This window comes from Ceratotherium simum, chromosome 2, assembly GCF_057802395.1.
Source record: "Ceratotherium simum simum isolate JZ-2026a chromosome 2, ASM5780239v1, whole genome shotgun sequence".
Classification (NCBI taxonomy): Eukaryota; Metazoa; Chordata; class Mammalia; order Perissodactyla; family Rhinocerotidae; genus Ceratotherium; species Ceratotherium simum.
The window spans coordinates 84745994-84770978 of NC_141901.1; the positions used below are offsets into that span (position 1 = coordinate 84745994).

At 37.2% G+C, this 24985-nt stretch overlaps 2 protein-coding genes across 15 annotated transcripts in view; one reads left to right on the plus strand and one right to left on the minus strand.

Annotated features, from left to right (window-relative positions):
• Positions 1–907, minus strand: part of DNAJB4 (DnaJ heat shock protein family (Hsp40) member B4) — a 45735-nt gene extending 44828 nt beyond the window's left edge. For 2 of the 3 annotated variants that reach the window (XM_014788308.2, XM_087448607.1), the window contains exon 1: positions 551–907. The gene's annotated coding sequence lies outside the window, so the exon portion shown is untranslated. The remainder of the gene's footprint in view (positions 1–550) is intronic. The other variant, XM_087448610.1, reaches the window with a different exon arrangement.
• Positions 908–1023: 116 nt separating this feature from the next.
• Positions 1024–24985, plus strand: part of FUBP1 (far upstream element binding protein 1) — a 35379-nt gene continuing 11417 nt past the window's right edge. For 4 of the 12 annotated variants that reach the window (XM_087448583.1, XM_014788293.2, XM_014788290.2 and 1 more), the window contains exons 1-18: positions 1024–1287; positions 8148–8238; positions 9551–9613; positions 10436–10474; positions 10964–11003; positions 11510–11562; positions 11651–11722; positions 11850–11907; positions 14532–14694; positions 14784–14882; positions 15008–15109; positions 15366–15468; positions 15576–15676; positions 16060–16201; positions 16890–17050; positions 19562–19713; positions 19806–19885; positions 23325–23453. In XM_087448583.1, the coding sequence (XP_087304709.1) occupies positions 1168–1287; positions 8148–8238; positions 9551–9613; positions 10436–10474; positions 10964–11003; positions 11510–11562; positions 11651–11722; positions 11850–11907; positions 14532–14694; positions 14784–14882; positions 15008–15109; positions 15366–15468; positions 15576–15676; positions 16060–16201; positions 16890–17050; positions 19562–19713; positions 19806–19885; positions 23325–23453 (1768 nt within the window). In that variant the 5' untranslated portion in view covers positions 1024–1167. The remainder of the gene's footprint in view (positions 1288–8147; positions 8239–9550; positions 9614–10435; positions 10475–10963; positions 11004–11509; positions 11563–11650; positions 11723–11849; positions 11908–14531; positions 14695–14783; positions 14883–15007; positions 15110–15365; positions 15469–15575; positions 15677–16059; positions 16202–16889; positions 17051–19561; positions 19714–19805; positions 19886–23324; positions 23454–24985) is intronic. The other 8 variants (XM_087448587.1, XM_014788292.2, XM_087448570.1 and 5 more) reach the window with 3 other exon arrangements.

A 24985-nucleotide genomic window follows, 5' to 3' on the forward strand; every position in this document is an offset into this window, starting at 1 on the left:
ACTCCTAAACAAGATTCCTAAAGCATCCTAACGAGTCTGAAACTACTATTGGTGCAGTAAATCACGCGCCACGATATGCTCACGAAGGTCTGAAGAAAGGTCTCAAATTACTTAGTAATTGAAGTAGATAACATAAAACACAAAAAAGTAAATTATCTATTCCTGGGATGACAATTCAGAACATGACCTTATATCCGAGTTCCCACAACAGGTTGGGGCTGGAGGAAACTATTTTTAGGAAGCCACAAAGTCCACTTTGGTCAATAAATTGATGCTGTTCTTAATTATGAAGACCTCAATAAAACTGCATACGGACACGTACAATATTAGGTTACTAAGTTTCATTAAAACTGAATTTTAGGAACAATCTCGTTTTTGAAAGGTAAAGAAAAGCAGTCACTTGACCACAGACTCATCCACATTATTTACACAAAAACTTCGAAATCAGCTCGGGAGCTAACAGGCCTCCAACCTGAATTCATCCCCACTTGATATAAAACTTAAAAAAAATCTGACAATCTAGAAGTAAAACACAGGGACACGGCACTACCTTGAAAATCAGGCCGAGCTCCCGCAAGGCCGGGCGGAAGTTTCCGGGAGCATCACCCGCGGCGCCTCGGCGCGCTTCTTCCAGGCGCGCTGCCGGCGGCAGCGCTTTCGAGACACTGTTGCGTCGTCGTAACGTCTAACGACGTCACCTCTTCCCCACGGATGCAGAGCGTGACCCCCGGCGGAAGTCACCCACACTACCTCCCTGAGGCGCCGACCGATAAGAAACAACTCCTCCTTTTTTCAGGCTTTCAGAAACTCGAGCCAACGGCGGTCGCCACGCCAGGCTTACACGTCACCCCGGAAGAACAACCGGACAGCCTCAACTCAAGAACGCGGGGAGAGGAGGCGCCAAAATAAACCCCATTCTCGCGAAATCTCAAACACCATTCTCGCGACTGCTCTCTGCCTTCCGCTCCTTTTTCAGTCCCACCTCCACACCAGCGCGTTGCTTCAAAACATCGCGAGATTTTCTTCTTTCAGTCTCCGCCCCTTTACGGCACGATGGTCGCACAAGAATGTGATACAGCCTCGACGGCCGCCATTTTCTTTCTTTCTTAGCAGTTGGCTGAGAGAAGGTCTCTGAGGAGAAGCGGTAGCGGCCACTGTAGTGTAGACATGGCAGACTATTCAACGGTGCCTCCACCCTCCTCTGGCTCAGCTGGTGGTGGAGGCGGTGGCGGTGGCGGTGGAGGAGTTAACGATGCTTTCAAAGATGCGCTGCAGAGAGCCCGGCAGGTAAGTCTGGACCTCGCGGCAGGATCCCGACAGCTCACGGTAATTGGCCGCTGGCTGTGTAGGCCGCTACTTCTTCGCGCATGAGGAAGAGGAAAGAAGTGCCCTTCCGGGCTCTGAAATGTGAGGATACTCACGTTTCCCCACGTAGCTAATAACGATTCGACGCTGGAACTCGGTTTTGTGTCTTGGTGTCTAAGCCGCTTAAAACCCCAGCGCGTGCTACGCAGAGATGGCTTTAGGTGTTGCTCCCGCTGCTGCAGCACTCGCGGTTCTTTTTCCGAGGAGTTAGCTTAGCATTTCCTTTTCCTCAGCATGAACGTACTCCTCCACGGGACAAAGCGCGCGTAGTTTTACACAATAGTATGGAAGGTTCTGGTAATGAGTTTGTGAAAGGACTAGGGGCTGTCCACAGGAGCCATAGTAAGGGAAAGGATGTGTCATTAAAACAGTCTTGAGAGCTTCCAGCCCGCTGGAGCTCTCCCTCGCGGTTGATCTTTCGATATCATTCACTTTCACACCCACGAGGAAGAGACTTAGAGCACCAGTGTCCCGGGTTGGAATTCCTCCTCAGGGCGGGATTTACGTGTGTGTTCTAGCAGTCCTTCCCCCTGATTTCTCAAAATGGCTTCAGGCCCATTATACCCAAAGTTTCAGTTTGAATCTGCCTCTCAGTTCAGAGCCGTAAACTGACCAGACCTCTTTGTATTACGTGGGTGCGTACATTTGCCCTGAAGGCACTTCTTTCTCAAACGAAAGCCGTAAAAAAAAGAAAAAAAAAAAGTACATGTACTCCAGGAAAGTGAAAGATTTCTTAATTTGAACTTTACCTTTATTATATAGTCCCTTAGTATAATTATAACTTAAAAATGTATGCTATTGGTAGGGACTTGTATGTAAGCAAAAGTAAGAATCTTATTCTCGTTATGACACTATGCATATTAGGTGCTAGACATTTTTAGTCTACAGTGTTAAGCGAATGGTAATTAGAAACTAATTTTGTAATATGTTTGATTGCTTAGGAGTTCACTTCGTTAGCTTATGTTTTATTCTCCAGTTCGATTAAAGGATCATTTGAGTCAAAATCCATAAAATTTGTAGTGATGTAACAGATCGCTCTTATTTTTATAATATGAACACATTACAAATAAAAATGTACCTGAACTTGCTTATAATCAGAAATGTTCGGGACAGTCAACCAAGAGTCATCGTTAATACTAATTCTGCGATTTTTTCATCTAATTTTTGTTTATTCTGAACATGTTTAGATAGCGACTGAAACATTTTTATAATGACAGGTACTCTTATTAGCGGGGTTTTATTAGATTGGGTTGGAAGACTCGCTTGAATTATTTTATTCAACTAGCATATTGAATTAATTTGTGCCAGGCTCTGTACTTCGATACTGGAGATTTTTGTAATTTGTGAGTTGGATTTCTGCCTTCTAGGAAGCTATGATATAGTCAAGAAACCAAATGCAAATAAATAGTAGTATCTGATTAATGTTTTCAGAGAGGAGTAGACCAAATAATTCCTCCACTTGTTCTGTAAACGTAGAGTTCCTACTATGAGTCAGGCACTGTACACAACACCTGGGAGTGGGGTGCCTAACTGTCGGAGTAAAAGGACTGATATTTTAAGCAAGGCATTAAAGAATGAGTGAGAGAAAAGAAGCAGCATGTGCGAAGGTATGGGGGTTTTTGGAATGACAAGAACCCAAGAGTGAAGTCACTGGAAGATAGTGTTGAGTAGGGTAGGGAGGGTGGGTGGAAAATGAGGTGAGAAGAGGTACAGATGGACACAACTTCAGAAAGACGTCGGTTGCCATGCTTTAATTAAAAATTGGACTTCATTATTTGGCTAAGCTGTAAATCTCCTGATTAAGGTAGACTGCTTTTTTAATATAGAAAGTATACTCAAACTATAGAATTTCTTGTATTCTCTTTATATGCCAGTAGGTCAGCTGCCCCAATGCCCTTGCTGTAATGATAATGATTCTTTACAGATTCTTTACAGATAATAATTACATTGTTTTTTTACAGAATTGATCTTAAATTGGAGATTCTCAAATTTAGCTTTTGAGTTGAATTACCCCCTTCTGATTACCTTTGAGGATGCCTGTATCAGTTGTAGCTACTTGTCTGATTTTATGTAAGTGGAATATAGGGATGCATACTTGGATTGAAGGAACAAGTTTGGTTAATATCTGAACTACTTTTTCCTTGTCTATATTAAAAGGATACTGAATTATGTTTCCAAAATCCCCATCTAACCTTAAATTTCTTTTCTTTGTCCAGAGTATTATGGTATATTCTTTGGAAGGAAGAGGTATAAGAACAGCCTCTTGCCCTCAAAGAGCTGGGTACCGATGGGGATGCTATTGGCCTTTTTAGCTGGAGAGTTGTTATGCAGGAAAACAGGACAAGTGATTAGGATCCCTGGTCCTCACGTAGTAAATGCTAGTAGCATTTACTTTAGTTGATTGTTGCCATCTGGTAATTTAGGCCAAGTTGCCCAATCTTTTTTCCAGAGAATCCTGCTAGCTTATTTTTTTAATGTGAGATATTTAGATTTTTTTAATACGCACCAGATTGCTTCTCAAGTTTAGGATTTCTAACCTATACACTTCAGAAATTTATATTTGTGTATTTCAAGCTGTAATTCCAGAGGGTGAGGTTTGGATTCTTTGATTAGATCTTTGGTGATCACACTAAATAATAAGTTCTGCTTCTGGAACATTGGAAGATTAAAATGTATCAACTTTTTTTTTTCTCTTTGAGGTTATACGAAGCTAGAAGTCAATCCGAGACTTCAACTAGATGAATAGAGTGGTAGATCACAAGTTAAGCAAAAAATATCAACCCTCATCCCTTCCCCTCTACACGACTATTAAGTTAGTCATTAGGTACTCAGTTATTCTTAAAATCTCTTCCTTGGTAATTGTAAAAAGTGATTCAGACTGCGTTATGTTGTTTGAATGCAATGAAAATTTTATAAAATAGAATCATTGACTTTTTACTTTCCATTAATCTCTTCAGTGAAAACTACCATTTGAATATGATTTTTTTGTTAACGCTTTGTGACAGGATAGCAAAGCTTGATTATAATGTTAAGGAAAGATTCCTGTGTTATAGAGAGGAGACAATGTTAATAAAATGGTGGCCTAGTAATATTTCTAGTGTCCTTCATGTTTCCGGTGCTGGGGAACTGAATCCATCAGGGCGTTGTCCATAGTAGGTACTCAATATTTACTGACTTGAATCAACAGATATCTTTAGTGAATTAAAGTAGTAATGAAGTTTTGTTTTGAAAATAATTAGGTTCTTTCAAAATTCATTTCTTGAATGCCTACAATATGGCTATGTCTTAGGGATACAAAGAGAGATTGTATACCTTATTCTTCCGTAAGCACAGTTTTGACAAATAGAATGTAAGTATATCTTTGGCCAGGACAAATAAAAATCTGTTAAATTTTTTAAATCAAATATTTGAAGTCTTGTGGACCCTGCTTTGTAGTTGAATTATAGTATGCTCATTTGTTCATAACTGGCAATTTATATACTACGTTAGGCTCTGTGCTAAACATATCTTGTATTAATTCATATAAGTTTCATAACCATCCTACAAGGTAAGTGTAGAAACTGTTATCTCCTTTGTACAGATATGGTGAATGAGGCACAGAATGCTTAAGAAAATCTGGCAAGGACACAAAGTGGTAGAACCAGAATCACAACCTACTGCAAATCACGGTTGGACCCCAAAAACCTAAGGAAGCCTGTAGTGGACTGAAAATTAGGAGATAGTCATTTTTGGCTTTTGGATAGTTTACTCCTGAGAATCAGCTTTTGCCCTTTTTTTTTTTTTTTTTTTATGAGGAAGATCAGCCCTGAGCTAACATCCAATGCCAATCCTCCTCTTTTTTGCCAAGGAAGACTGGCCCTGGGCTAACATCCATGCCCATCTTCCTCTACTTTATATGGGACGCCGCCACAGCATGGCTTAATAAGCAGTGCGTTGGTGCACGCCCAGGATCCGAACTAGCGAACCCTGGGCTGCTGCAGTGGAGCACTTAACCACTTGCGCCACTGGGCTGGCCCCCAGCCCTTTTTTTTTTTTTTTTTTTAATCTCTAAAATCAGATGGTATGACTAATTAATCTCTTAAATTTCCTTTCAACTCCAGATTTCTTGGGTTCTAGGAATAGTCAATGAAGAAAGATGAAAAATGCTAAAACGATGAAAGCATGAAAAATACTCATTTGAGAAGTAGACCAAGGTCAAAATGGAAAGCTTGAATTATTATTGTAAATTAAAATCAAAGAAATTGCCTACACTAAATTCTACTAGTCTAATAAAAATTTTATATAGTTGGAGGTTAGATTTTAGAAATTACTATTTCTCTTCAATTAATCCTTCTTGTCGTGACCTAGGAAGTGTATATTTTCTTTTGATCTTGGAGAATTGATCAAATCTGTGTTAGTATTCTTACTGAAAGCTTTCCTCTAATGCCTTTGTATTGGTTCTGAATTTTTCAGTTGTTAACTGGTTCTTTTGAGTGAATTAAGTATCAACTTTCATTTTAGTTTGAATAGTTTTAGAATTATTCAATGAGTAGGGATGTATAAGTAAGTATCTTGATGCAAAAGTTCCTTGGAGTTCAAGGAGTGCTGCTCTCTGAACTCATAGAGCATTTATAAAAGCTAACTGCAGAAGGTATTCACAACCTAAACCATTTTCCTTTCATTAGTAGTACTATTTTCTCTGGCTTGAAATATTTTCCTTCTAACATCAATACTTGGCAGTGTTATTTAAGTTTCTAAGGAACAATTCAAATGCTAAGTACTTTAAAACTTAAGGGTGGAAAAGCAGTTGTTTCCAGGTGTGATGAGGAAAACTTTCATAAAAGGAATAAGATTTTTGTTAGATGCTCAAAGACAGGAACAGGCTTTTGAGAAAATGAAAGATGATTAAGGAAGGTTAGATTGACCAAAGCTGTGGAGAGTCAGGAAAATAAAATTTAGAGCTTTGTATGTCAAGCATTGTTGTACTTAATCCTGATATGCTTTGTGGTAGGTGTTTGCATTTACAGATGAGGAAAAGGGCAATCTAGGAACCCTGGGAAGTACAGTTGGCTTATAAGAAGTGATATAGAAATTGGACTTAAGTGATAATATTGAATTTAAGAATCAAGTCATTGAATATACTCTTACCCTCTCCAGTGTCCTAATTATAATGAAGCTTGAGGCGGTTGGTTTCGTTCTTTATCAGGATCTCTTTAGGGGAATTCCAGTCACCAAATTTTGATTTTTAGTTTAATTTTTTATCATGGAAAATTTCAAACATAACTCAAAATTGAAAGAATAATGTAATGAACTCTAATGACCCCATCACCCATCTTCAGTGATTACCCCTTGTAGTAATTAGCCTGGAGCTGTGTAGAAATTGGGACATCTCCACCATTGACTTACTGTATAACCTTAGTTAAGTTACCTCTTGAGATTTTTTTCAACTGTAGAATGGATCTCTATCTCACTAAGTGCTCTCTACCTTATAGGGTTGTTATGATTCAGTGACAAAAGAAGTATAAAATATTTATTATAGTGTAGAGTTTGGCCTATTGCTGGTACTTGGTAATATTCCATTTCCTCTTTCGTAGAAAAATGCAGTAAATGTCCGTTGGTTGTGCCCTACTTGGGGCTTGAGACTGGTATTTCTTAGCATGATGTTTGTTTAGTCACCTGCAAGCAATTATGTGCCCCACTCTAAAAGTTAAAAGTTTTTAAGAATGAAATGATTCTTGGTTCTAAAGCTGAGGCATTCTTAGAGGTACGATTTCCCAGACTTCCCCCTCCTGCCCCATGTTTCCTTAGAACAAGATTGTCCAATAGAAATATGATTCAAGTCCCATATTTTATTTAACCCAACATATCCAAAATATTATCATTTCACCATGTGTTCAATATAAAACTCTTTGAGGTGTTTTACGTTCTTTATATTCCAAGTTTTCAATTTCCAGTGTGTATTTTACGCTTAAAGTACATCTCAACTTGCACTAGCCACATTTCAGGTACTCAGTAACCACGTGTAATTAGTGTCTACCTTATTAGACAGTATAACCTTAGAGTCTGTCCCACAAGGTGTTCACATCTCCATGGCCACACACATCTGTTGAAGAGTCATGGGAGAAAGCGGTGGAGAAGATAGAATTAGGATCCACATTTTCCTCAAAGAAGTTCGGTCAGTCTTCTCAAGATTCCTAATTGATTACTTCCTGATTGTTTTTATAGAGATATATCAGAAGCTTAATTCCAAATGATGATTATTTGTTAATTCTATGAAGTTATTAATGATAGTAATAATTGAGCCATAATTGTAATTTATCTTTCTATGAAGTTTTCTTTTTTTTTTTTTTTTAAGGAAACGTTTTTTATTTATTTATTTTTATTTTTTGTGAGGAAGATCAGCCCTGAGCTAACATCCATGCTAATCCTCCTCTTTTTGCTGAGGAAGACCGGCTCTGAGCTAACATCTATTGCCAATCCTCCTCCTTTTTTCCCCCCAAAGCCCCAGTAGATAGTTGCATGTCATAGTTGCACATCCTTCTAGTTGCTGTATGTGGGACGCAGCCTCAGCATGGGCAGAGAAGCGGTGCGTCGGTGCGCGCCCAGATCCGAACCCGGGCCGCCAGTAGCAGAGTGCGTGCACTTAACCACTAAGCTACAGGGCCGGCACCTGAAGTTAGTTTTCTTATGTGATAGATATTTAGCATATATGCGTATTAGGCAATATATGAAGAAGTTTAGTACTGACTAATGTATAGTAGTTATGATGCTATCCTTAATGATGGTGTGTTTTGTTTTTTAAGATTGCAGCAAAAATTGGAGGTGATGCTGGTACATCACTGAATTCAAATGACTATGGTTATGGGGGACAAAAAAGACCTTTGGAAGATGGAGGTAAGTTATAACAATAAGTATTTTAATTGTTTTACACAGAGTTTAGTTGAAGTGATTTTCATTATTTTTCAAATGTTCTTTTATTGAAACATTAGTTTTATCATAAGTTTCCTAAAATTGTAAGGTTTATATTGGCTTCAAAAGGAAAGGGGAAAAAAGAGACCTAGACAGGTAAGTAAAATTTGAGTCAACCATCCAGTTTTGTCTTATTAGAAAACATCATTTTCCCTCTTTTAGGATAGTGCCAGATTGACAGTTTGCACAGACGACTTGTTAAAATACTGAAAAAAACAAAAGTTTAAAATGTTTAGGAGACATTTCACTGGTTTTTCCTCATCATACATGAATTAATCTTTATATGCTGTATTTTCGTTATTTTGCTATTTCAAATTTCGCTTTAAAGGTTGAAGTTGTGGGGCCGGCCCCATGGCGTAGCAGTTTAGTGCGAGTGCTCCGCTGCTGGCGGCCCAGGTTCGGATCCTGGGTGCGCACCAACACACTGCTTGTCAGGCCACACTGTGGCGGCATCCCACGTAAAGCAGAGGAAGATGGGCACGGATGTTAGCTCAGGGCTGATCTTCCTCACAAAAAAATAAATAAATAAATAAAAATTAAACAAAACAAAACGAAAAAAGGGCCAGCCCCATGGGGTAGCAGTTAAGTGTGCATGCTCCGCCACTGGCGGCCCGGGTTTGGATCCTGGGCACACACCGACGCACCGCTTGTCAGGCCATGCTGTGGCGGGGTCCCACATAAAGTAGAGGAAGATGGGCACAGATCTTAGCTCAGGGCCAGTCTTCCTCAGCAAAAAAGAGGATGATTGGCATGGATGTTAGCTCAGGGCTGATCTTCCTCACAAAAATAAATAAATAAAGGTTGAAGTTGCTATCATTTGCTAGTGTGTTGCAGGTTATACCATTTCTTTTATGTTACTCTTTCATTTGTTTTAGTACCTTGTTTTGTGTTTCAGGTTTAACTTAAAATGTGGTTTAAAATAGTAGATTTACAGTGCCTTGTATTTTTTTAAAAACATAACTGTTGAAGCTTCTGAACTTAGAAGTGTGCACATATTTTTTGTTTTAGATTTGATGTATGAATTTTGATACATTTTCTTTTTGCCTTTTTATTTTATTTTTTTTAAAGAGGATTCTGAATGAGCCTATAGAATGTATTTGTAGCTTTTGACCAGGAGTACTTGGTTTCCTTTTATATAAGTGTCTTTCACATTTACAGTGAGGTTTTAATATACAAAAAATGAGCTAATGATGCTTCAGATGTTGTATGTAATGTATTCTTTTTATTTTATGTGTAGATGGCTCTTGGACAAGTCCGAGCAGTACAACACACTGGGAGGGAATGCCCTCTCCTTTTAAAGGCAGGAATTTTTATTTATTACCTGTGTTTAGTATGTAAACGTGAAATAAACCAGTGGACTCTTAAATGGACACAAGTATTTCTTGGATTATGTGTCTGATTTTTTGCTGCACAACATTCTGTTACTTACTCATTTAAGTTTGAAGGGGGGAGGAGAATGTAGTACTTTCAGCTATAGGTTGTCTTTTCTAAGGTATGCATTGTATTCATCTGTGTAAAGGATGTAGATGAAGACATGTAGTTGTTTTGAGTTTTTCTGCTGAAGTTTATGCTGTGAAATGTTTGGTTGGGAACAATAGAACAGTTTAGATTGAGATTGCCTTGTAATGTGGTTTTTATTTATTTATTTATTTTGCATAGCTTTGTGGTCACTGTCAGATACACTCAACTTTTGCTATGTCAAATTTTCACATTTTGATAGGTTTTTTTCCTTCAAGTCTTCAGTTCCTACAGTGGGAAGCATCATTAGCCTTTATTTAGCATGTGATATTTTGCTAGTAATGGACCTAAATACTTTGTCTTGTATCATTCTAAAGTGCTTAACATTACATCAAGGTCAGTGATTTGATACAGTCAAAACCAATCTTTTTTAAATGTCTGTGCATTGTTTAAACATGAAGACAATGAAAGAAATGTAATTTTTCTTCTTTCGATTACTAAAATCTTGGGCTGAGTTTTGGCGCTTTTGGTTCAAATGACAAACCATACCCTCAGCTATTTCAATAAATGTTTATATTGATATTTATTCTGGCTTGGGCATGGGGGAGCTAAGTCTACTATTTGTACTTATTGGCAAAAAATTAAAAGACTCTTAATTTTGCAGATCAACCAGATGCTAAGAAAGTTGCTCCTCAGAATGACTGTAAGTATTTGTTTTAAATTGGGTTAAAAGCTAAAGTAACTGGATTTTGATATTAGGATTTTGTTCTTATCTTTTGATGGGTATCTTTGAAGTTAGTTGAAGGCCATGAATATTCTTTTAGAATGAATTTCTTTGTAAATATGTACCTCCTGTCTTTATAATCTCCCACTTAATTATGGCCAGGTGTATATTAATAAGATTTGGTTGCTAAAGTATTTTATGTATTTGGTTTATTTTATAACTCCATTTCTTGATCTGTGCTTGTACCACTTGAAAAAGGATGTTTTTTTCCTATGCTACTGCTAATAATGTCTGCCCTTTCACTGACTTCCTCACTCACTGTCAATGTTGATTTCAGTATTCAGAAAATTTTACTCTCTTCAAGGTGTTGTCTGTATATCAGGGAAAGATTTTAGAATTGCTTGATATGATTGTATTGTTAAATATATGTGAACTTAAATTTAAAGTTTTCGTTTAATTTTTTGGTAGCTTTTGGAACACAGTTACCACCGATGCATCAGCAGCAAAGGTATAGTCAAATGCTTTTCAAAGAGTACTTTGCGAGTTTTAGTTGAACTGTATGTAGAAACACAACCAAGTTAATGTATATTTATCTGCATATCTTTTTGTATATATAATTTGTTTCCCTTAAGAAGGTGATATAAAATGATCATTTTTGTTTTTGAGTGAGATGCCTTTGTAATTTGGAAGGATGGGTGGAGTTAGCCACATTTTAGAACTAAGGTGAATTAAAATTGTTAAGATGACATTCCCTGAACTCCATCCAGCCTAACTCCTTTGCAGTTCATGCCTTCAGACCATTCCATCCACCATCCCCTCCTCACTTGATGTGTGTCACCTTAATTAAGATTCTGGCTTGAACAACCCAAGCTGTATTTTGGCTATGAATATGTGCCTGGAAACCTAGTTTAAGCTAATAGGAGCTATTAGATTGCCATTTTTATTAGTAGATTACCTTTTATATGTAAACATTATCTTTTTTGAAGGAAAATGTTAGTTTCTGTTATTTCTTAGCAGGTCCGTAATGACAGAAGAATACAAAGTTCCAGATGGAATGGTTGGATTTAGTAAGTAACATAATTTTTAAAGCTTTGAAAACATAGTCAAGACATAGTTTATGATTTTTCAGCAAATAATTTTCTTTTTTCTTACTAGTAATTGGCAGAGGAGGAGAACAGATCTCACGCATACAGCAGGAATCTGGATGCAAAATACAGATAGCTCCTGGTAATGTTATTCTCGTTACTTTCAAAGTGACTAGAAAACTAATAATTTTTTAAGTTGCTGGTGAAAACGATGCTAGCTGTTAATCTTTTCTTGGCCTAAAATTTCCTTTTTTTGTTTTTAATTGTAGACAGTGGTGGCCTTCCAGAAAGGTCTTGTATGTTAACTGGAACACCTGAATCTGTCCAGTAAGTATGAAAAGCATATGCCTAAGGCCACTTCCTCCTTTGTGTTGAAGAACATTGCTCCTGCGATTGAACCAACTTTCTCCTGCACTGTTCATTTTCCCCTTTTCTAGATAATTTCTTTTCTTTCTTTCTTTTTTTTTTTTTTTGTGAGGAAGATCAGCCCTGAGCTAACATCCATGCCAATCCTCCTCTTTTTGCTGAGGAAGACTGGCCCTGAGCTAACATCTATTGCCAATCCTCCTCCTTTTTTTCCCCCAAAGCCCCAGTAGATAGTTGTATGTCATAGTTGCACATCCCTCTAGTTGCTGTATGTGGGACGCGGCCTCAGCATGGCCAGATGAGCAGTGCATCGGTGCACGCCCGGGATCCGAACCTGGGCCGCCAGTAGCGGAGCGCACGCACTTAACTGCCAAGCCACAGAGCCGGCCCCTAGATAATTTCTGACAGTATACAAACATGTTTAAAAATCCCTCCATCTTAACAAAAACCATCCCTGAACCCCACATTTCTATTTCTCTGCTCCCTTTTACCACAAAACTCCTTAAAAGAAGTACCTCTGCTTGCTGTATCATCTGCCTATGTTTTCATTTTGTCTTGAACTCCTACCAATTAGGCTTTTGTTGCCACTGGTCCATTGAAATTGCTCTTTCAAAATCACAAACGGCCTCCACATCATTTAGCCTGTTAGCGTTGTTTGACAAAGTGGACCACTCACCTAAAGGTACACACCTCCCTTGCTGCTCTTCTCAGTCTTTCTTGGTTGTCCTGCCTTATCTTCCTCGCCTCTCAACATAAAAGTGCCACAAAAATCAGGGCTCCTATAATATATCTACACATACTCCTTAAATGATTAGTTTACTCTCATTTAATATATAGCTTTATATACCGTAAATTTTATATACTCGTAAATTATCTTCAGCCTTGATCTCTTTCCCTAAATTCCAGACCCATACCCAACTGCTTACTCAGTATTTCCGCTTGAATATCTGTTAGACATCTCAAACAGAATCGTTGTCCACCCCATTCCTAACCTGCATTTGCTTTTACTCATCTTACTCATCTCATCTCAGTGTATGGAAATTCTGTTTTAATATTTTATCTTTCTCTTATGCTTCATTTATCCATAAGCAACTCTTGGTCATTTTTTCTGTGTAATTTATTTGGAACCCAGCCTCCTCTTGCCACCTTCTAACTCATTGCCTTTTCTGTGACGCCATTTGCCTATATTATTGCAACATGTCTCCATTCATTTTAGCTTTGTCCAACAGTAGTCTATTCTTGTAATAGTATAGACATAGTGTTCCTTTTAAAATATGAATCAATTCATATCACTACTTTGCTCAAAATCCTCTGATGCGTCCCCATTTGAGTAAAAGTCAGTGTCTTTATCATGTCCTGGCTTACCTTCATTTTTTACCATTCTTCTCCCAACTCACTTTACTCTAGCCCTATTTAGCCTCTTTCCTGTTCTCTCTCTCTTTTTTTTTTTTTTGGTGAGGAGGAGTGTCCCTGAGCTAACACCTGTTGCCAATCCTCCTCTTTTTGCTTGAGGAAGATTGTTGCTGAGCTAACATCTGTCTTCCAACTTCTAATTAACCAGTCTTCCTCTATTTTGTATATGGGACGCCACCATAGCATGTCTTGATGAGCAGTGTGTAGGTCCACATCCAGGATCCAAAGCCATGAACCCCAGGCCGAAACTTGAACACTACACTACCGGGCAGGTCTGGCCTCTTTCCTGTTCTTTTAGCACACCAAGCGTGCTTCTCATTTGAGTCCGCTCCTTATCAGTAAGGTCTCCCATATCTATTTTGCATAAAATAGCATCGCTTCACACCCATACACCCATACACCCATTCTGTCCTCTTTATCCTGCTTTTTCTTTGTACCGCTTTACCAAATGACATGTTATTTATTTCATGCTATTTTTACTTATTTAATGAAGTTAAGCCATGCCAGCAAGAAGCCTGTCTCTTTTGTTCAGTGTGTAACCCCATTACCTGGCATATCGTTGACATTTCTTAAGTATTTGTTGAATGAATAAATTTTAACATGTGAGTGACCAAAGTGATGGTTTAAAAATGTAAATACATCATTTAGTTCTTGGAGGAATCAGCTTAATTCTGAGATAACTTTAGAAGTAGAATGGTACTTTGAAATTTTGGGCTATTCTCAAAATTATTGAAAATTTTAGGGCCGGCCCCGTGGCTTAGCGGTTGGGTGTGCGTGCTCCGCTGCTGGCGGCCCGGGTTCGGATCCTGGGCGTGCACTGACGCACTGCTTCTCCGGCCATGCTGAGGCCGCGTCCCACATACAGCAACTAGAGGGATGTGCAGCTATGACATACAACTGTCTACTGGGGCTTTGGGGAAAAAATAAAAAAAAAAATAAAATTATAAAAAAAAAAAAAAAAGAAAAAGAAAATTTTATACCTAGAAAATTTATTGTATGGTTTACAACTTTGACCCAGATGGCACTTTCTTTTAACTAAAATGGTTAAAATTTAGCTTTAAGCCACCTAAACCTGAATTGGGATGGGAAGAGTACCTGGTTATTTTATTTTGTGTTTCTCTATTTGGATAAGCTTTTGGATATGCTACAACTTATTATTTATTTGTTAACAGATCAGCAAAACGGTTACTGGACCAGATTGTTGAAAAGGGAAGACCTGCCCCTGGCTTCCATCATGGTGATGGACCAGGAAATGCAGTTCAAGAAATCATGATTCCGGCTAGCAAGGCAGGATTAGTTATTGGAAAGGGAGGAGAGACTATTAAACAACTTCAGGTATTACATGTTTGTGAAATGATTACTTTTCATTTGGTTTGAAGCCAGCTTCCTTCCATTCAGCTTTTGTTAATACATTTGATTAACAGGAGCGGGCTGGAGTTAAAATGGTTATGATTCAAGATGGACCTCAGAACACTGGTGCTGACAAACCTCTTAGGATTACAGGAGACCCATACAAAGTTCAAGTAAACTTAAGTTTATATTTTATAAGGAAGGATTTGGGGTGGATGACAGAATGGACATAACATGCTTGAATTATTACAATGTTTTGAGACATGCTTTCTAAATTGGGTAATTTTTTCTACTTCAGCAAGCCAAGGAAATGGTGTTAGAGTTAATTCGTGATCAAGGTGGTTTCAGAGAAGTTCGAAATGAGTATGGGTCAAGAATAGGAGGAAATGAAGGAATAGATGTAAGTAAAATACCCATTCAGAAATGATTGTGTGCTAATCCATAAGTATAATAGTGTTTTTCCTGTTTTGTATTACATAGCCTTCTCTAACATTGTATCCTCTTTTCCCCTACTTTCTACCTTAGAATACACAGTGTATATTTTGTATCTTGTTACCCTGTTTGATATAAACATAGTGCTGTGTATATTTTTATGATTTGAAGCAGATTAATTTTGAGGAAATGGCTTTCTTAATACTTGGTCTTCTCTGCATAAGGTCCCCATTCCAAGATTTGCTGTTGGCATTGTAATAGGAAGAAATGGAGAGATGATTAAAAAAATACAGAATGATGCTGGTGTTCGAATTCAGTTTAAACCAGGTGAATACATATATTTAATTTTCTAAGTGTTGTGTTGGTAGAATCACTTTTGACACTCGCACATTTAATGCTAATTAATCCAATTTGATTCTTTCTTTGTTTTGAAGATGATGGAACAACACCTGATAGAATAGCACAAATAACAGGACCTCCAGACCGATGTCAACATGCTGCAGAAATTATTACAGACCTTCTTCGAAGTGTTCAGGTTTGATAGAACATTAATATTTTCATTTCAAAAACACTTTGTTTCATCAGATCTGAAAGTGTCCCTCCCCTTTATTTTTATATTAGGATCTGTTTGACAATACTTTATTAATAGCTAGAAAGTTTAAATTGCTTTGAGGTAGACATCTTGGAGCAGGAAGGCAGCTCCATATGTGTGCTACCTTTGTCACCCCAGTATAAAAAGAATAAATGGTGAGTATTACTTGCTGATTATTTGTGCCGAGTCATTTCCCAGCTTCTCTGAATTTCTGGTTTAGGAGAATGAAAGTTGAGGAAAATAGACATGTAATAATTTTATCATGGGAAGAAGAGTTTATTTCTATGCTGACTTTGTTTGTTTCCTTCTGTCTTTATCCTCGTTAGGCCGGTAATCCTGGGGGGCCTGGACCTGGTGGTCGAGGAAGAGGTAGAGGTCAAGGCAATTGGAACATGGGACCACCTGGTGGACTACAGGAATTTAATTTCATTGTACCAACTGGGAAAACTGGATTAATAATAGGAAAAGGTGATGTGTTTTAAACTCTTAATGTTTTAATGTGTGATTAAAATTTTAACACATTACCTAATTTTTCTGGACACTGTTTCTGTTGCTATTGTAAACAAGTAGCAATGATTTTTCCTTGGCTATATTTTAGTAGAAAAGCGTTTTTAATGTTGATATGTAACAGCTAAAACATACATAAAGGACCTTATAAATAAATAAAAAGAATGGAATTTGAGTCACATTGGCTTCTAGAGAAGGAGACCAACAGTTTAATTATTAGTGTAAGAAACTTCTTTTGACCCAAAAAGTGGTTTGGTTTTTTTTTGTTTGTTTTGTTTATTTTGCTTTTTCCTGCCTCATGTGTTTTTAAATTTTTGAATTTTTTATGTGTGTTAGTGTATATTTACATTATTATAAAAGCAATTTATTTGAACCAAATATTTTGATATGTTTATAATTTGTTTTAATGTTGAATACAGACATACTAAGTTGTCTTAAAACTTAAATGTATTTTAAAAGAAGCATGAAGTTCTTTATATAATTTAATTTAAAGTGTAGAATAAATGGAAAATCCTAATAGAATATTGGCAGATAGAATACTGGTCAAAACTGTTTTCTTAATGGCCCATTTAATTGTGACTATTTCCTTTTGAATACCTCCTCTGGTATCCTTTGAATCTTTAGAGAAATTACTGTGTTTTGATTTTAGGAGGTGAAACCATAAAAAGCATAAGCCAACAGTCTGGTGCAAGAATAGAACTTCAGAGAAATCCTCCACCTAATGCAGATCCTAATATGAAGTTATTTACGATTCGTGGCACTCCACAGCAAATAGACTATGCTCGGCAACTCATAGAAGAAAAGATTGGTGTGAGTATGCTTTAAACTTTCAGTTTATAGCATAAACCCTGTTAGTTAAATAAGACGTTAATTCACATGTTCCTATACATGCTATACAGAAAAATGTTCATTTCTAGTCTAAAATTACAGGTATCGTTGCATAATAGATACATACAACATAGAAAAGATTTTCCAGCAAGAAAGGTAACCCAGTTGAATACATAGTTACAGATGTTTAGAACCTTATGTTTAGGTGTGGGTAAATAAGAGAAGATAGCATTACTTGCAGATATGACATGAGGGTTGGTAGAGGGTTGTGGAACATACTTGAAGGAGATAGTTAACAAGAATTTAGTATTTATTGAGAGCTTACTATATCCAACGGTGATGAGGCAACAATGAATCAGATGCATTCCCTTTAAAGTAGAAACTTACAAATCCTTATTCTTAGACTGACTGACAATCATCTGGGGAGTTTTAAAATGTAGGCTACTTGGGTACTTTTCATCTCTATGCGTAACACACACAGTTCTGATTCAGAATGTCTAGAATAGGACCCAGCATCTAATTTTAAAAGGTATTCTAGGTGATTCTGATGCACAGCCAAATTGGGAAATTTTTCCTCTAGAAAAGTGTTGCTGGTGGTAATTCAAAAATGTATGAAGAGTCTTGACTGTGCTTTCTTGTAAATGAGGCAAATAGTGCTTTCCTGTATTCTTTGACTATGAAGAATTAATGTACAGTGTGAGAAGGCATCTTAAATTAGAATTTCTTAGGAAAATTCTCCTTGATGTTTCCCATGCTGCAAATGGGGTGTAAACGAAGGTTGACACTGTTTGTGTCTGCTTGAGAAGACAAAAAATAGATGTACAAAAGACACTTAAAGGATATCTTATGGGGGCTGGCCCCATGGCCTAGTATGGTTAAGGTTGGTGCGCTCTTCTTTGGCGGACCAGGTTCAGTTCCCAGGCATGGACCTACACTACTTGTTGGTGGCCATGCTGTGGCGGAGACCCACATACAAAATAGACGAAGATTGGCACAGGTGCTAGCTCAGGGCAAATCGTCTTCAAGCAAAAAGAGGAGGATTGGCAATACATGTTAGCTTGGAGCGAATCTTCCTCAGCAAAAAAAGAATATCTTATGAAAACATACATGAACATTGTTAAGTTTTGTGGTATTGACAATAAGTGTAATTGTTCAGAAAGATGGAGAAAATAACTGTGGACTCAATAATGGCAGAGAGTGATGCTGGAAAAATGAACTGCATGTCTTGGTTTTGGATTTTACTATCCTTAGCACACACGGATCAGGATTTCTTCTGGATTGATGGGCAAACAAGATAAGTTGTTTAGTATAGGCAGTTTAGTATAGTGGTAAAGAGTGTGGACTCTGGAGTCAGGCTATTTGGGTTCAAAATACTCTGAATCATTTGGGGGAAGTTATTTATACTCTTCTGCTTCAGTTTCTTCCTCTGAAAATGAGAATGATAGTACCTACTTTATAGGGTTGTAGGGATTAAATTGATTGTTGTCTGTGTGTGTATCACTTAAGAGTGTTGGGCACATACTCCTCTAAAAACGTTGCTACTTTTTAGTAATTCTTTTTTACTATTTGGAAAGGATAATATGGATAATAGAAGTGAGGGATAACGATAGCAATTGGAGACTTAAACTGACAAGTTAATAAAAGGGACTTTGAAAGTCATGAAGTTTAGCTTTATTATTTTGTAGTAAGAAAAATGACAACCAAATGTAGTTTAAGCATTTTTGTCCAAAATATCACGTGGTCAGTATTAACTGCATGAAAGGTGTGTTTTAGGTGTGTGTTTAGTTAAATCTGTTGGTCTTTAACAAGTTGGATTATAAAAGGAAAAATCAATTAAGCATTATTAATTATGATGTGGCATGATATGGATATGAAATCTGATTTGTTAAATCAACTATAAAGGAAATTTTCATGGTATTTAGCAAATTATGATAAGGGCAAAGGAGGAAATTAATTTAAATTATGGATCTAATTGAGGTTCAGTGACAGAAAGGTTGTGAGGAGGACCTTATTTGTTCAGTGATAACTAGTTGTTACGTTATTGGTGAAGTATTCACTAGGAAGTTCACAATGTAAGCCCTAAGCAGTTTGGGGAATATGTTGTCAAGTTGGTTGTCTGATTAATGTTAGGAGAGTAGGTGCGGAGAGAGAAGAGCTAGAGATAAGGACTTGATATTTGATAAACTTAGATGATTAAGATGATAAAGGAATAGTAAAAGTAAGAATTGTAAAAGGAAAGGGAAATAGTGGAAAAGGGATAATAGTCTGAAAAGAATAGAAGGTAAAGGAAATGGTTCAATTCTTTGCTAATGTTATTGATTTTAATGAATTTTACTTGTCTCATTAATATGGTAGAGTTGAGATAGTTTTTATAACATGAATAAGGAAATGAAAGGAAAATCTAATATTTATTGCTGTGGCTGTATAAAAGGGTAGAAATGGAAGGTTATTTGGCCTTTTCTGATTTTTGTATGTCTTTCTGCTTTTTTGCAGGGCCCAGTAAATCCTTTAGGGCCGCCTGTACCCCATGGGCCCCATGGTGTCCCAGGCCCCCATGGGCCTCCGGGGCCTCCAGGGCCTGGAACTCCAATGGGACCATACAACCCTGCACCTTATAACCCAGGACCACCTGGCCCTGCTCCTCAGTAAGTATAGGGTTTGGTTCTGGGCTTTTCCAAAACCCCAGAATTCTAGCTTTTGGTAAATTGTATTTTTATATTGACTTCTATCTTTTCAGTGGTCCTCCAGCCCCTTATGCTCCCCAGGGGTGGGGAAATGCATATCCACACTGGCAGCAACAGGCCCCTCCTGATCCAGGTAAAAGATGCTCATCATTTGTGTGTAATCTGTATTGTTTGTTTGCCACTCCTGTTATATTCTTAAATTTTCTAGTGTTGATTCTACATTGTGTGCGTTTTCTGCACTTGTTTTACTCTTTCGGCAGGAGTGTTAGGTTCTAGTTCTACCACAGTGTATAAGGCTGGTGTGAATATGGTTTGTTTTCATGGAAGTTTTTTCTACCTGCATTTGGCTTTCTCTGCTTTTGAAGTGATACAGCAGAGTGCTAAAAGCCAAAAGCTATTGGAAGAAGTACAATGTCTTAGGTTTTAGATACCAGTGCCGTCAAATGTGTAGTGTTAATTGTGATATTATCCATGAAAGAATGGTTAGTGTACATTTATTTGTAAAATTATATGAGTCTAATGGAGTGTTTAATACTTGGGCATTAAACTCCCAAGTATCTCAAATAAGATACGTTAAGTTGTCTCTCTCAGTATTCCTAATATGGTAGCTTCACATATTGATAAAAATCAGGCCTGTATTTAATATCTGCATGTTAGAACTCTAAAATACATTTAGTTAAATATTTTCTCTGTTCAGATCTAGATTTTATATATATTACATTCTATTCTATTCTTGCATCTTCTCCCACCCTGTAGTTTTCTTTCTGTCATGGTCAAAGGGGCATTCATCAAAACCAATTAACATTTATTTATGATCCTTCTTTCTCACCGACTACCTACCTTTCAGGCCTCTTTCACTGGAGTAGTTTCAAGGAAGGTACTGAATTATGGATTCTTTTCCACACTAGTATATTTATTTAAAGAAAAAAAACAACTAAAATAATTGATTTAAATGAAATTGTTTCAGTGAATTTGATCAAACATTCTGGTATTTAAATGTGGCCCTCTATTATAACATACTTTAATTTCGTAGGAAGTGTGTTTTGTGGAATATGATGACACAACATGACAGTCACCAAATAACCACAACTTCCACTCATTCAAGAAACAACTTGAGAGTGCTAGGACCTGGGTATGCAAAGATGAATTTACATTCTGTAGCAGAAGAGTGCACTCCAAGCATTAGCAATACTATGATAGAAGGACTTACAGAAGAAGGGTCAAATATGATTTACTGTAATGTAGTCTAAAAGTTAGTCTTTTAAGAATGAAGGACTTTTTTGGGGGGCCGGCCTGGTGGCACAAGCGGTTAAGATCGCGCGCTCCGCTGTGGCAGCCCGAGGTTCGCTGGTTCGGATCCTGGGCGCGAACCGACGCACTGCTTGTTAAGCCATGCTGTGGCGGCTTCCCATATAAAGTGGAGGAAGATGGGCACGCATGTTAGCCCAGGGCCAGTCTTCCTCAGCAAAAAAAAAACAGGAGGATTGGCAGATGTTAGCATAGGGCTGATCTCCTCACAAAAAAAAAAAAAAGAATGAAGGACTTTTCTTTCCCTCTTGTAAAGCTAATTGGGATGGTGTGATTAAGCAGAGGAATCACGCCATTTAAAAGATTCAAGAGTTTGAGCAAATTAAGGGGCGGATTTGTATTGGGTAACTTGGATATGTGAGAGCACCTATGAGAACTGTTTGAATAGGTAGCATGATTGAGAAAAATGATGAGAATAAGAAGTGGTCTCTATCACAATCTCATTTTCCCACTTGGAGTAGTAGTGAAGTCACCACTGTAAGAGTTAGTTAATGAATGTAGCTTCCATCATTGCCTTTGGGAAAGAAGTAACTCATTTAGCTAAAAGGTTTCAGCTAGAGTTTAGATATTGCTTATATTACACTTAGCATATGTAAAAATCAAAATAATTGATGTAAATGAAATTGTTTTAGTGCATTTGATTAAACATTCTGCTATTTAAATTTGGCCCTGTATTGTCAATAGAGTCAGTATTCTCTGAACTGAAATCTGTTTCTATAAAAAAATTAATGGGCTGTTAAGGATTTATGTACTAGTCAAGAACTTAGACTTCAGAGTGAAACAGACCTAGGTACGTCCCAGTCCTACAACTTAATAATTGTGGGATAGAAAGTTTTTTGAACCCCTCTAAGTCTGTGTTTTCTTTTCTATAAAATGATGATAAATAATGGATATTATGTTGAATAATATTAGTGAGTTCTCAGTATGTATTAGGGTTACATGTGACTATGAGACTGATTTTCTTATATGGTCTGGCATTCAGGAATACAAGTAAAACTTCCTCAAGTCTGTTTTATCTCAGTTTCTCTATCCAGACATAGTGTCAAGTAAAATAGTTCTGTCAGTTAGTTTACAGGTAATGACACTATTGAGACGTAAATATCCAACATAGAAAAGCAATACATTTCTTACTTGAGAAAGGTTTGGAGGGTGGTATAATGCCTTATAATTCTATCACCTTAGAAATTGTATCACTCTAGAAATCCTTGTTCCTTTTGTATCAGACTTCACTAACTTTAATTTATTAAGCAGCTGAGAATTGCTGCCCATTTGGGATGAAGGCTAAACAGAATACATGTAGATACAGATTCAGGCTAAGGAAATTAGATTCTTCTCAATATAAACTGAGATATACCTATCATCTCATATGATAGGACAGAATAAGAGGGTTTCGGTTCCTGACTCAGAGGTCTCAAACTGGTAATGCATCAGTTGATTTTTATGAAGGATGAGTGAGGGTGAGCCAAGTGCAGAGGAGGCATAACATGGTCAAAGGGCCAGATATGGGAATAGTGACTTCTGAAAAGTATAAGCAGTTTACTGTGGCCAGAACTTGAGTGTTGGAAAAATATTGACAAAGCGGGGAGATGAGGCTGGAATGGAAAGGATAAGCCAGGAAATCCAGGTCGTTCAAGATATTGAATGATATGTTATACTTAAAAGCTTTGACAGTCCTGAACACTCTTGGGAATAAACAAAGAATTTCAAGTAGGGCAGTGACATCAAGTTGATGTTTTAAGATAATCACTGAAATATGATGAGATAAAATATAGCTAATCTGTTTCTTTTTCCAACACTTTTTAAGTTGTCTCTTCATTGAAAACAAGACAAGAGTTCATAGTTCTAAAATAATTGTTTGTTTCTTGTACAGGTTAGTCCCTAGAAATCCTCTTCTTTAGTCATCTGCCACATACAACTGTTATGCTTGAGACAAAACCAGTTTAGGAGGAAAAAGGGCACAGGATGGTTTGAGACAAAGCTTTGGCTTTAGAGCCAAAAGATCTTTATTCCTATCCCAATTCTGCTACACACTAGTTTTCTAGAAACTAGGAAAGTCACTTAATCTCTGAGTCTCAGTTTTCTATAATAAAAGCTAATGATGACAATGAAAACAATAGAAGAATTTTAAAGTTTCTGTTTACTATTTATTTTTGATGGCCAGTTAATTTTTCGGTATATATATTTACCAGAGAGGGGTGTGTGTGTGTGAGAGAGAGAGAGAGATTGTGGACTTTAGATGCAAATGTTAACTGTGTTTATTCTAGCTAAGGCAGGAACGGACCCAAATTCAGCCGCTTGGGCTGCTTATTATGCTCACTATTACCAACAGCAAGCACAGCCACCACCTGCAGCTCCTGCCGGTGCACCGACTACAACCCAAACCAATGGACAAGGTAACTATGGTACCTAAAGAATTTATTTGGTAGATGAAAGTAAAATCTTGTGTTTGGGATTATGTATGAAGTGCATCAATGTATAATACCTAAAAATTTCTAATATTATTCAGTTACAGCTTCAGCAAATAGACGTTCCTTTTTAAATATATTACCTTAAATAATTGCAAACTTTTATAAAAGTTGTAAGATACATTACCAAGAACACCCAGATAACCTAGCTGTTAATGTTTTTATCCTCCACCCCCCATTTGCTCCATTACTCTGTCTATTGTATGTGTCCATAGCCATTATCATTAGTCTTTTTCAGAACCATTTAAGACCAAGCTGTAGATATGATGCCCCATTACCCTTAGGTACTCCTTTCTGTATTACTCCAAAAATATATAACCATCATATAGACCTCCAAATCAGTTAATCAACATTGAAACATCATTACTGTCCAAGTGCACAGCCCTTATTCAGATTTCACCAGTTGTTCCAACAATATCTCTGTTGTGATCCAGGATCCCATCTGGTAACATGTTGTATTTAGTTGCATTTAGTTTTGTGGGATGATTATCAATCAATTTAGGTCCCTTCAGCTTTTCTCATGAAGATGACTGAGGTCATGATCATGAGGTTCTGCTTATATGGCAAGAATGCCTGAGAAATGATGCTGTGTTCTTTTTGGTGCATTACATCAGAGATCATATAATGTTGACCTGTTTCATCCCTAGAGATGATAACCCTGGTCACTTGGTCATTTTGGTGTCTGCCAGGTTTCTAGTCCATAAAATTACCATTTTTATCTTTGAAATTAATTTTTTTCTGGAGAGTTATACTGAGATTATACCACTGTTCTGTTCCTCATTGAACTTGTACCCATAAGCCTTAGCCTTCATTGATAGCACCTGCCTGATTGAACTCTATGATGGTAATTTCTGTTTCCATCATTCATTCTACATTTATTAGTTGGTATTTCACCATAGGGAAGAGCTTTCCTTTTCTTCCTGTTTATTTCTTTATATCAGTATGGATTCCTATTTTATTCAATAGGTTATATTTTAAATTAGCTTTATTATTTTGGTTATTAGATTGTCCTAGATTTGGCCAGTTAGGAGTACCTTCAAGATGGCTCCTGTATCCTTTTGACATGCCTGTCATTCTTTAAGTACTTCCTTACTTTCTTGCACCATAAGGTGCTTATTTTGTGCTTTCTGGGCTCCAGCCCTAGAATAAGCCATTTTTCCAAGGAGTCCTGATTGGTTTTAGTAGCTGATGGTATTTTGAAATCAAACTCAGTGTGTTCATTGCTTCTAGCTCCTTTCAGCATAGGGAGCCAGGAAATAAATTTACATACATGCATTCCTACATACACATAATATCATATGTGTATATTTTTAAAACTATACATTCATATCATCTGCATGCCATTTCAACACTTCAAGGTTCTTTCCAGCTTTTTCCCTTTCCATGCTTATAAATGGTGAAATCCAGGTATCTTTGGTGTGTTTCTTTATTTGACCAATGAATTTACTTATGTGCTCAAC